We start from the raw sequence: 12,441 nt of genomic DNA, 5'->3' as shown, positions 1-12,441 counted from the left end.
AAGGCTTTTAACTAGTAACTGAGACCAAACAGGAAGATATTTACTGAGGATATAGATTGAGGAAAGTCAGGGACATCTTTCCATATATTTCAGTACAACTGGTCTTGTTTGCCACCAGGGGTCAACCCTTGCTGGCCATTAAAAGATTACAGATTTCTAGCACTTCTGTTAATACAGTCTGCTAATACAGTCTACAATATGGACTTTAGCTGTGTTATGCTAATGAGGGCTAATGTGGCCTCAAGAAGGGATATTCAAGCAGAGGAGAGTCTTTTTTTTTAGTGTCCACGAAGTAGCAACGAAAACTGCAGCCAGAAATTTCAATTTCACTTAACCTCCTAGGACCTGGTGTCCGCATATGTGGACATCACATTTTGGGATGTCTAGACCAAAAATACTACATTTTTCTCTACAAGAAAATACAAAATTTAGGTTAAAAAAAAATAAATCTGCTAATTCTTTGTTTTTACATTCATCAGGTCCCAATCAATCCAAATAGCAAAGAAAAATTCAAAATGCATGTCATGAAAGAGTTTGGGTTTTAGGAGGTTAATGGGAGCTCTAAAAGCAAATGAGTCACCGCAAACTGATAGTTTTATACCAGAGTATATTTTATATTTTATATTTACATCTAAATATTTTATAGCCTAGTGCAAGGCAGAATGCATTACTGGTGAAGTTATGATCCTGATTTTTATATTACTGAAGAGTAAATAGCAGCTAGCCACAGTAACTGGATGCAGCTTGATAGTGTTAGCTGAAACTTTGTCCAAAAAACAAAAAACCCTTGGACAAAGCCCCTTGAGCTAAGGTTTTAAACCATTACTTCACATAACAAAAGGGTGATGTCACTGTGGTTACACCCATCTCTTACATCCTGGGTTTTCTTCTTTTGCCTGCCACTGTCTCACTTCAGCCTCAACAAAAGTGGCATGGCAGTTCCTGGAACATTTGCACATAGTTTCCTCAAGAGCCACAAAAGGTTTAATCAACAGACTCAACATATGCCTTTTCACATATGCACATAGGTACATCCAGACACACTGACGTATACAACTATTTGTGCTGGTTCTGTTAAGCCTTGTGCACGTCAGGTAAAAGGATCTAAATGAAAGTGTGCTGCAAGAACAGAGTACAGCAGTGACGCATTAATGTTTCAGCATTAGATAATTCAATCAATTAAATGTAATCTTACCTGGTTAACTTAATGGTCTTCCTGAAGTCATTTGTGATGGGAGCTTTGTAACCTCCCTTTCGTAGTAAGGAATCTATGGTTTGAATGTGGTCCCAACCTAGTTAAAGTAAAAGGAGTGAAAAGCAATTCCACATATTCCCTACTCTGTTCAATACAACTCAGTCTTTATTAAAAGCAGAGGAAGCTAGATTGTTAGAGGCACAAGAAGATCTTACCTTGCTCCTTTGCAACCTCTGGTAGGTAGGTGGCGGTGCGTTTTGATCCTTTTTCATTGAAAAATTCTATCCTAATACCGTGAACACCCACCTAGAATTCAAGACAGGCACAAAAATAAATCCCTATAAATCTCTTCATCCAATGAAGACAGAGCTGTGGAGAAACAGGTTATTCCATTCAAAATGCACTTCCAAGTTAATGATGGAATCTGTTTTACATTTTTCATCTAAATGGAATGTACTGCATGGTTGAAGCTCCAGTTTATTACACGATATTCTCCTTTCTGTTGACATATTATTCTTAATTTTCAGTCTTCTGCTGGAAATTAAAACTACAATTAAAAAATGGTACTATTGATCAAACTGTAGCTCCAAATCATATTTATTTTCACAGATAACAGCTGGTAAAGACATCTACTGATGTTTTGGAAAAGCATACAGCACCCAATCAAACTAATCCAATTTTGAAAGCCAGAAAACTTTAATTTAAAGCAGACTTTTCTCTTTTATAAATACAATGCTTTAGAACTATGCTGCCACTTCAAGAATGCTGGGTATGCCTTCAAGTGACAAACCCAGAAATAACGTGTGGACACATTCGTGTACAATAATAGCTTGAAGAATGAGATGCACGTGAGTCTGCATCAAAGCTGCAAAGCACCACAAAAGTGCGGGGGCAAAAGCCTGTGCTCAGCCATGTTCAAGCAAATAACATCTCTTACCTCCCAGTCAAGGTAATCACCGACGTCTTCAAAGTTGGTGAGAAGAGACACTGAGCAGAAGAGGCGAGGCAGCTCATCCCTTGTCATAGGGGGGAAGCGGCTGTCTTTAAGGGCACTGGAGACATCAAAGTACAAAAGCAAAACAGCATTACAAGAGGTGACTCAGCACAGGGATGCAGGGTGCTGGTATGTAACAGATATAGTAGCACACTTTGCAACAGAATGAAATATGTTTTGCTTGTTTTGGGGGGGGTTTTGTCTTTTTTTTTGGGGGGGGGGGGGGGGGACGACTAGTGGACTTTCCATGTCCACAAGTCTGTGTGATATAAATTTCCTCATCAGACAGTGAATGTGAAGACCCATTCGGATGGCCAGCCGGCCTGTTTTGTTTTTGTTGACTTGTCCACAGAGAATTTACATTACAATGTATCAACTGCACATGCACCTCAGGTGGCGTTCTTCAAAGGAGTATGACAGGAACGACTATTTAGCCATCGGGTCTCCAGCTGTCCGCATCCACAACAGAGTATAATCGAGGCAGTCTCAGTTACACCACTTGCACCGTTTAGTTGTGACTCAACTTCTCTTCTACGACTGGCCATAAACAAACCAAGCCTATTTAGGAGTGGGGATACAAGTGCACAAGCTTGTAATAAAGCATACTTGCAGCCATGTTGAATGTCGGATACTGCCTTTCATGAAACCAGACTATTTGAGGAAAAGGAAAAGCCATCTCCTGAACATATTTAACATTTACAAGCTAACTGACAGGTTTTAATTCTATATGAGCTATTTATCTGTATATACTACAAGGATGTCAAAGGAACAGAAGCAGGTCAGTACTGCTGCTTTCCACAGTGGCAAAAACCAGTAAAAGGTGGTTTAGCCTCACCAAAAACATGAATTACACCACTGTTTACTGATAACACTAGTGGAAGATCCATATGTCTGATTACCCCACCTTTCTTGAATTGATTGGGAGGATCTGACGCTTTTCCCATGATTTTTTGCTTAGCATAAGATGCTCCATTCCCAACAACTTTCTATCTATTTATTTCCTAATCCACTACGGTTTCTTGATCTTTTGCCACTCAGACAAGTTTTTGTGCAGATTGCACACTTTTTAATTGTCTTAGGCCTAGAGCTGGGCGATAGAACGATAACGATATGTATCGCGATATAACTTTTACTCGATAGAGAAATTAAGCTATCGCGATAGACCTCGCCGCTCTTGTCCTCTTAAAAAAATAAAAATAAATAATAATAATAATGTCAGCCAATCCAAATTAAGTAGCGCAGAGCCGAACCAATCACAGCCGCAGCGTCACGTCGCGTGACTTGTTAGTACAGCACAAGTGCCAAGCCGCACGTGTGTTTGTTTGGGAAGCAGCCAGCGGGTAATGGAGCCAGCGCGTAATGGAGGAAATGAGTGTGCCGACTAGAAAAATCAACCGAGCGTGACCGAAGAGAAAACAGATGATGGTTCCAATGCTGGAGAGATTGTCGAACGGAAGAGCCATAGAAGTTCCGTAGTGTGAAGGTATTTCGGCTATTTCAAGTCTGACAAAAAAAACAGAGTAGCGTGCACTGTAAATTGTGCCGAAAGCAAGTCTGGAAATACAATAAACTGGTGCATGCGTCACACTGCGCCACGTTATTGTTTCGGTTAAATGAATTTCTACAATACTGTTACTGTTAATTCTACTCTCTGCAGTGTTTAAATGCTTACATATACACACAGTTACTGTCCGTCCACACATACGACTCGGTTCTGCTTCTATGCCCCAGCTTTGTTTACTTTTTCCCACCGAGGCTTCTAGACTTCTGATTGGCCAACATTTCTGCACGGTTAGGAATCTAGCGCCACCTGCTGCTTTGGCATGTTCATAGCAGCGTTTTCCTTCATTTCTGCCTTTATGTGTGGACGGGATTATTTTTTAAAACGAAAACGGAAAATCTCCGTTTTCAAAAATACCCGTGTACGTGTGGACGTAGCCTCAGTCTCTGACTGGAAGCGCTAATTCGTCATTCGGCTTTTGTCAGACTAAAGTAACTGTTAAAACTGTTTGAAAAGCTCAGCTATACAACAAGGAGAGATTGAGAATTTCCTTTTAGTTCTCAGTTTATTTGATATTGAGAAAAGTTAGTCAATTTTGTCTGTTCTTCTGTAAAACAAACTAAGATTTATTTTTAGAATTAATATTTTGTTTCTAAGTGGAATTGACAATTTAGTCTGTTTCATTTGTTCTATTTTGAAACTTAAACGCTTTAGCGGCTGTCTTTTGTGTAGTTTGCAATATTTGCCTTTTATTTATCTGAAAAAGTCTCATGTTCCTTAAGTACATCTACCCTGTTGAACTTATTATGGGAAATAAATATTTAAATAAAAACAAGCTGCTGATTATTTCACATTTTACTTGTGAGCAACGGCACATTTAAATCTTACAAATATAGTTATTTGGCTTATATCGTGATAGATATCGTTATCGCCTGAAATGAAAAAAACATATCGTGATATGAAAAAATCTCATATCGCCCAGCTCTACTTAGGCCTTTTTTCAGCGATTTTGCCTTTTTCTTTTTTTTTTTGCTTTGGTCATTCATAATCATCACAAACGGGGGTAGTTAAGACTTGGTGAATGTGAGTGTCATTCTACAGACACGTCTTAGCAAAGACCAACACAGCAGTTAAGACCAGCTGTTTAAACTTATCCAAGATCCTAATGGAGATAGATTACATGCCAACACATACCACACACAGGCAGTGTAGTTCAAGAACAGTGATGCGTGGCACAAATGTCCTAACAACTGCTAGTGAATGGTGCACTTTCGTGTTGTTTAGCCTTGTCGCATGGACAGTGTTATGGCACCTGCACTGAGACAAGACAACTGCATTTTTGCATGAGCATAAATGGTTATGTAGCATTCTGCTTGAAAAATGACAAACACAATCGTGGCACTGCACATTCAGAACCTAAACAGTATTTTTATTTGTCTTCTTTAGACAAAGGTAAATCTTTATGTCGCTTGTTTTTAATACCAAAAGAAAAGGTGGTCACAAGATAGGAGACCTCCATGTATCTCCAGAACAGCTTCAGTCCATGTTGGCATTGATTCTCTCAGTGTTTGGAAGTCTACTATAGGAGCAAAAACACTGTCCACAGTGTTCGGCATCTGATAACCGAGGGGAAGAACTAACGTCTTTCCAAAAAGCCTACGATGACTTCTCCTTATTACACCCTTCAGTGATCTGCATTCCTGGGATTCAAGGGTTCATGTTTGTCCTTTAATCACACTACTTTTTTTTTTCCCAAATAGATGTCATTAATTCAAACCTTTACGGAAAACTAAAGAACATTATTGTGGAATATTTTCCAAGCCCCAGGATCAGGAATCAAAGACAAACATCAGTTCCACTCAAAATGCAGCACAAATGAAATTTAAAAAATAAATGAATTAAAAAAAATAACCTTCAATATGACTTCAATTTACTCTTTTTTCCCCACTAATAACATTTTGTGCCGTTTCTGAATGTTTCTTCTCTGTGACAGAGGTCTGCAGCTCTGAAGCACAAATTAGCGAGTCCCCATTTTTGCTTACCTGGTAAGGGTGTACTCCCTGAGTCCTGAGTGCAGATTCATGGCAGAAAATGTACCTATACAACCCCTCAACCGCTTGTCTCTGCCTATTTTCCATGTGACAAACAGCGGGCTGAAAAACAACAGACGAACAAGATACTGTGTTAAAGTAGTTGAACATTAATGTGTTTACACAAGATGAGAAATGCCTACTCAGGGCTTATAAAAGCTCATTAGAAGTACACATCGCCGAGTTTTTTGCAGCTAGTAAGACAGACCTTTTCACATTGGACTGAAATGGGACAAGTGTCTCACATTATTACGGATTAATTGTCATCAAAGACTTTAGCCCATAGCACTGGGCCATATGTCCAGCCACAACAGAATAACCCAAATCTCTTTTTGAAACAATGATTTTCTACACTTACTACATTTTCCAGCTTTTATGGTAGCGGGTAAAAAACAAAAAACAAAAAAAACAAAAAACATACTGGAAAAAAGAAACCAACTACACAAGTTTTTTGTTTGTTTTTAAATTCCTCATTGGACTCACTGTGTGGAAAAACACCGAATTACTTAGTTACATGCTGTTTCACTGGAGCCAAAAGTGCATTAGGCAGAGAACAGGACAGTAAAAGGTACACACCTCCTTTTGGTTTGCATACATTCATCAAGCATTGCTGAGTACAACAGTCAATGCTGGAAGGCATCATGGCATGTCCATGGCAAAAACCATGCAAAACCGGGTGTATGGCCCATGGAGAATTATGGAAATAAGAACACACACCCCATCTACCCTGCATACCTTTTTGTCATCTGTCCAATGTGTGTCTGAAACACTATACTTAAAGGGTTTTTTTGTCATCTATAGCTTCACATTGTAAAAAAACGAAAAGAAAATAATAAATACATAAATTTTATATACACACACTATATATGTATATTGCATCATATACAGTCATTTGATTATGTAAAGTTTTATTCTCACATGCCACTGTAGGGCTCCAAATGATCTCTTTCCAGATTAAAACCACCAGTCAGATTCTAAGTACAGATAAAAATAATTCAGCATTCAATTCAAAATTCAGCATGACACTTTTACAGTTTAGCTACAAAGGTTTCACAGTATTATTATATCCCTGCCAAATTATTCAGTGACAGAACAGTCTTTTCCAGCATCTCTGAGTTCACTCCTAAAATATTGGACATGCGCAAAGCCTAAGAAAAAAAAAGGGTGTGTTTTATCTGAAAACATTTAAATGATATTTTATACAAATCAAAATGACTCCTGGTTCAATGAAGTTTCATTTATCTAAAAAATAAAATAAAATACATTTTAAAAACTAAAACTTAACTAGTTTAAGTGGCTTCAGCTGGCAACAGAAGTGAATGATTTTCTTCCGTTAGATGGTAATGTAGTCAAAAAAGGAGCCATTATTCATTTATTCTGGTAACGCAGTGGATCAGTACACTCAGAAACTTAGCATGATTTCTACATTTTAATTTTATTTTATTTTTTTAAATTGTAAACCTTAAATTTCAGTGGCTGCTTCACTTCAAAACTTTTACAAAATTTGTATCCAATAAAACATTTTATTAAGCAATGCCTACCCATTCAACATTGCTCATTCCTACTAGGGGTCCACTATGCGTGTAGTTCCCAAAGCGCATATGGATGCATCTCAAAACCAGCTCTCTGCTTTACTAACAACACACGCCGAGTCTATTTTTAATGGGAGCCGGGTCAAGCTGCACAAACCAGATGGTGAGGGCAGGAAGTCAGATGCAGGAACGGCACAGAGCATCCGGTCTGGAGTTTCAAATTAACCTCACCCAGACTAAAGGGTCTGGTATGATTTGAAAGAACTGAACAAAACGGTCACAGTCACGAGCACGCCATATTCCTGCTGTGTCAGCTAGCAGCTAGTCAGCTAATTTAGCTGACGAGCCTTGCTAACATGACTGTGGGAGCAGCTGGTGGACGGCATAATTTATTAGTCTCCTTGCAGTAAAAATACAGCAAATGTATTTTAAATACACTCAAATATTTCATTACATTTAAAGCGGATGCTAAATAGCTGTAAATCCAAAACTAGATAAACAGAAAAAAATGCAGACAATGTTTAATGTTGTTTGATCATTGAAATGGATGCACGGGAAACACAACAAACTCATGTTTATGTCTTCAGAACACACATTTTTATCCCTCAAAATTTTGATATCATCACAACTAATGTGACTTTGCAGAGCTGATCGACTAACTGCGCAGAGCAGTGCATCTATGTCAAATACAGCAGCATTGTTGCAGCATTTAAATAATTCAAACTGACAATGGCCCCAAGAGAAGGGCATGTCAAGGGCACCCAAGACCATGAGTTGCTCAAACCTGTGGGAGTTTTTCTGTGTGGCCATTAGCATGCTACATTCCTAGACACGAGTACATGTCTGGGTTTAATCTGAAGGTTAAGCCCTAGCCCAATGCTCAGCCTTAAAGACTGGCCAGCCAGAGTTAAAAATGGACAAGATTTGTGCCTTTAAGAGAGGCTCCCAAATGTAAATATTGCATGATCACTTCAGTAAATTTGTTCTGCTGTGGAGAATATACCCTTACTGCAATATTTAGAAAGTCAGCACCAAATACTCGCCATTTATTAAACTGCATGACACTTTGCTGGACACGGAAATATTCAGTAAATATGGGATTTACCAAGGTCTGTGCCCCATTGCTGGCATTTCAAATACTCATACTCACACTCATACTTGCAGTGATGCACTTATCCTGATTACCAACGCAATGTCGCTTAATGTTTGAGGGTTTTTTTTTGCTAAGAGTGGACAAGAGACTGTGGAGTAATTTGCACTAATTTTTTTTTCACAGTTTTTCCTTCTCCATAGTCTCTTATTGGGAGGTACAACAGAAAATGTGGGCTTGAGTGTATCATCACTGGAAACACCTATATAGGCTGCAAGACCAGTATGGGGGCCAACATGAGGAGAATTCTCTTATGAAGGATTTTTGCATTTGTCAGTGCAGTCCTGGAATTAATGAGCAAAAAAATGACTACAACTTAAATATGAAAAATAAACATTTTTTAGTTTTACCACCAAGAATGCATTTCTTATTTAGCTTATTGTGCATTAGGTAAGTCTAGCAACATAAACTCTGGCCTAACAAGCTCTATCTATTTTGTCAGAGACATGTCAGGTGACACCCACCACTGAGTTTTGAGCAATCTGTATATTTGAATGTGTAAGCATTTCTGCCTACAGTTTTCTGACATGCAGTTGAGAGAGACTTGGAAATGTCTGACAGACTTCGAGGATGCCCTTTTATCATTAAAGATTCCTGCAAGCTGGATTTCCTTTCAGAGGTCAAGATGTCAAAATCAGCATCTCTGCATATTCAACACAATAAATGCAAATAAACACTTGCAAAAAGCAGTGTGTGTGTTACATATGTATAACAGTGTACACAGGGGACCGTTTGCCATGGTAGGTAATGATTTCCATAAACACTGGAATGTTTGAGCTAGTAGATACAAACAACCCACAGCATGCATACACCCAACATGTATACAGCAATGTAATTTATTGTCTGTCTAAAGGGATAAGAATGCCTCTGTGTCACGTGACAGTACAATGGAAAGACAAGATTTCTCATTATTTTAGTAATGATCACACAAGATCAAAAAGTTATTTCAAAGTCATCTGGTCTATTATATTTATAATGGTTAATGAAATTGTTGGGTAGGGCTGCCAATGTAAACAACCGTCTTACAGGCTTATGTTGGGTTAAACAACCGCAAGCCAGACGCTATAACATAAGGTGGAGACAAAATGTCTCGGTTGAGGGCGCAGGAATCATACATTTATTGATTTTTTTTTAAACAATTAATACAAAAAACACCTCGTTCAACGAATGCTTCGCATGGTTAAACAGCGAAACAGTTAAACTATCTTTTAGCTCTATTTATCTAACGCCGCCACTGCTCTTCTTTTATCGCCGGTTAAATTAAGCAAAGATTAGTGCTGCTAAGTACTTAGCAAGCACCACCTTTTCTTTGTTGTTTGGTGCCAAAAATCGGGTATTTTTATGTGTTTCTACACTGGTCTTGTCCACACTACACAAAAACTTGCTGTGAAACCCGCCGGCTGGTTTCGTAGTCATGGTAGCCGAGGTTCTCAGCATATTTACCATTAATTTAATTCCTAAAAGCTTGTTAATACTTCGTTACTAAGCTAATGTAGCTCAAAGCTAAGCCTAGTATGTGGCAAAGCAGAGTTCATTCAGGGCGACTTAAAATATTCTTGATATTAACATACAAAATATTAAAAGTTAACACGTTGAGTCGTATGTTTCACCTAACGAAGCTATCGGTGTTACACTAAAATAAAGTCAACGACGTTATCTTCGTTCAAACCTCTATGATTTTAGACTAAGTGGCTAGCTGGTAACAGCTAAAGCTAGTAGCAAACACCCTTAGCTTACGTTAGCAGTGTTATTAAAGAGTTCGTCTGACAGCACTGTAAACGGTTTCTTTCGCAAAGTGCCAACAGGAAATATAAGAGTGACCTTTCACTCTATCCAGTGACATAAAAGATTACTTTATAAGCACTATATCAAATTCGCTGTAGCGTTAGTGGTCAGCTAGTTTAGCGACAGGCCAGTGTAGACAGTCTCTTCGACAAGGCCCGATATTCCAACTTGGCCAATTCAAGCTGTATTCGCGAGCTTTTCGGTGTAAATTCACGAGAAGCAAAAGGGTGTTTCGAAGTGACAGTTTGAACAGAACCCGGAGCTGAAGCCACGAAGCGTGCTGCCACATACATTTTCTGGGAGAATAGCATAGTGAGCCTTTGACATGCAGCAAACAACAGCAGACAAGAAAATACTCACTAGGGATCATTTGTAAACCTGGGTGTTCTCGGAGGTTGGTATCCGTACAGATGGCAATAAAGCACGTCAAAACAGAAGCAGCACATCTCCGCCGAAACGACCATTTTTCTGCCTCCACTTCCCGAACCAGGTCCTGGGCTGAGATTCGGGGAGAGGCCGGATGTATTATATCCGGCCGGGGCTGGGGACAGAGCGTTTGTGCCGCTGCTACCACTACTACTACTGCCGCTAACGTTACCCCCGGGTCCCCCCAGGCCGTTGGCTCGGCTCACGTTCGCCGCCGCTGCAACTGTCGCGGAGGAGCCAATCCCCAGCTCCGAGCCACAATGTCCGGTTCCTGCCACCCCGCTTCCCGCCCCCACCCCGCCGGGACCCCCTGATCCGGGCGATCCCGACAGTTTCTGCTTCTTCACCCCGCAGCACCCGGCCGCCATCTTGGAACAATCTGCACCGACACACCGCTTCCGACCCATAACCGTCACCGCGGGAAGGGTGGGGGGGAACGCCGGCCAGACGTAGAAATCCCACTGCGTTGATACGTACGACGGACAATACTCCACTTTCACTCTTTTATTTTTTGTCGGACGACGAAATAACCGATGTGGCGAGAAGACTGCAGTGTCACCCTAGCGTTGCCTTTAAAAATGCGTGACTTTGCTACGGAAAATCCATAGCTGGGATAAGCAGTTTTTTTCTCGAGTAGTCAGCCAGTCCAGCTTTGGATCTCGGTGTTCCAGTGGATCACCTATAACGTCAACTCCCAGCCTAATAGCCCCCCGTTCTCCCTAACACGACACCATCCGCATCCGAGGAGATCACAGTCAGTCCCCCTTAAAACACACAAGTTCAGGGTGGGCACGGTCCGAACAGGCCGCAGATGACAGTAGCCAAGCGGTCCAGATGTGAAGCCGACAGCCAGTGCGCTGTAGCCCCGCTGCACACCTCTCCAAGTGGAAGCCGGGAGCTTGAGTACGCAGGACCCATAAGCTTCAGCACAAATTGCGCACAGTGTCTTGGACAGCGTAGCCCCTCATTGCACCAGCTTGTTTGCTACTGCCTCACGAACTTCTAATTACACAACAGGCCCAGTATGTTGGAATTCCAGACGCTGGGATAGCGCAGAGTAAAATGGCATCTGACAATGCAGGGTTGTCATGGCACAATGAAACGCGTCAGCGCCCAGCAAGTCATATCAGTAACGTTAGCCCACAGTTTGCACCTGCATGATGCCTTTTTCTTGAATCTGGTGAGAAGGAGGGGGGAAGAAATCTCAATAACACCCCCGCGTCAAACGGACAGCTGAAAGTTTTCAGTATAGGTTTGTTTGGAGGTTGTCATCCGTTCATGGGGATACACAGAGAAGAGCATTCTAGTCCGTGAGCCGTGAGAAATCCTCTGGATTTGACGAGCCCCGCATTCGTCTCTCAGCTGCTACAATTCGGTGCCGTTCGGGTAAAAGCCCTGTGATCAGTCTGTAGGCACGGGCATCGGTGTCGTCGGCACACCGGAACCGGATTCAGAAAACGTGTTGCGCCCACTTGCTACACATAATGCGTAGCTTCTGGGATATCAGATTTGCAATTCAGAAGAAGTGCACGGGGCCGTGGAAGCATGCGCGCTCTTGACGTCCATGCGTGTGTATGTGTATATGCGTGCGTGCATGGTAAAGTATCGGTGCCGACGCCCCCCAAGTTATAAAAGGCATAGGAGCCGACTGACTGCTGTAAACTGATTTGACAGTGTCTGGATTTCACAGCGCTGTGAGTTCGGATAAAGTTACGCACACCGATGCACGTTCTTTTGAGAAACTGCCTCTAATGTAATCTATTCCGAG

At 40.9% G+C, this 12,441-nt stretch overlaps 1 protein-coding gene across 1 annotated transcript in view; it reads right to left on the bottom strand.

The window, feature by feature from the left end:
• Window positions 1–12,174, bottom strand: part of ammecr1 (AMMECR nuclear protein 1) — a 28,589-nt gene extending 16,415 nt beyond the window's left edge. The window contains exons 1-5 of the mRNA XM_086309584.1: window positions 10,608–12,174; window positions 5,733–5,843; window positions 2,133–2,247; window positions 1,411–1,501; window positions 1,196–1,292 (exon numbers count right to left, since the gene is read on the bottom strand). Coding sequence (XP_086165710.1) covers window positions 1,196–1,292; window positions 1,411–1,501; window positions 2,133–2,247; window positions 5,733–5,843; window positions 10,608–11,080 — 887 coding nt within the window. The 5' untranslated portion in view covers window positions 11,081–12,174. The remainder of the gene's footprint in view (window positions 1–1,195; window positions 1,293–1,410; window positions 1,502–2,132; window positions 2,248–5,732; window positions 5,844–10,607) is intronic.
• Window positions 12,175–12,441: the final 267 nt, after the last annotated feature.

This window comes from Aulonocara sp. 'chitande type north' Nkhata Bay, linkage group LG10 (genome assembly GCF_057382095.1).
Source record: "Aulonocara sp. 'chitande type north' Nkhata Bay isolate Kocher_YH1m ecotype deep benthic linkage group LG10, A_spYH_male_GT1.1, whole genome shotgun sequence".
In the NCBI taxonomy this organism is placed as follows: Eukaryota; Metazoa; Chordata; class Actinopteri; order Cichliformes; family Cichlidae; genus Aulonocara; species Aulonocara sp. 'chitande type north' Nkhata Bay.
This window is presented reverse-complemented; position numbering and strand designations above follow the sequence as displayed.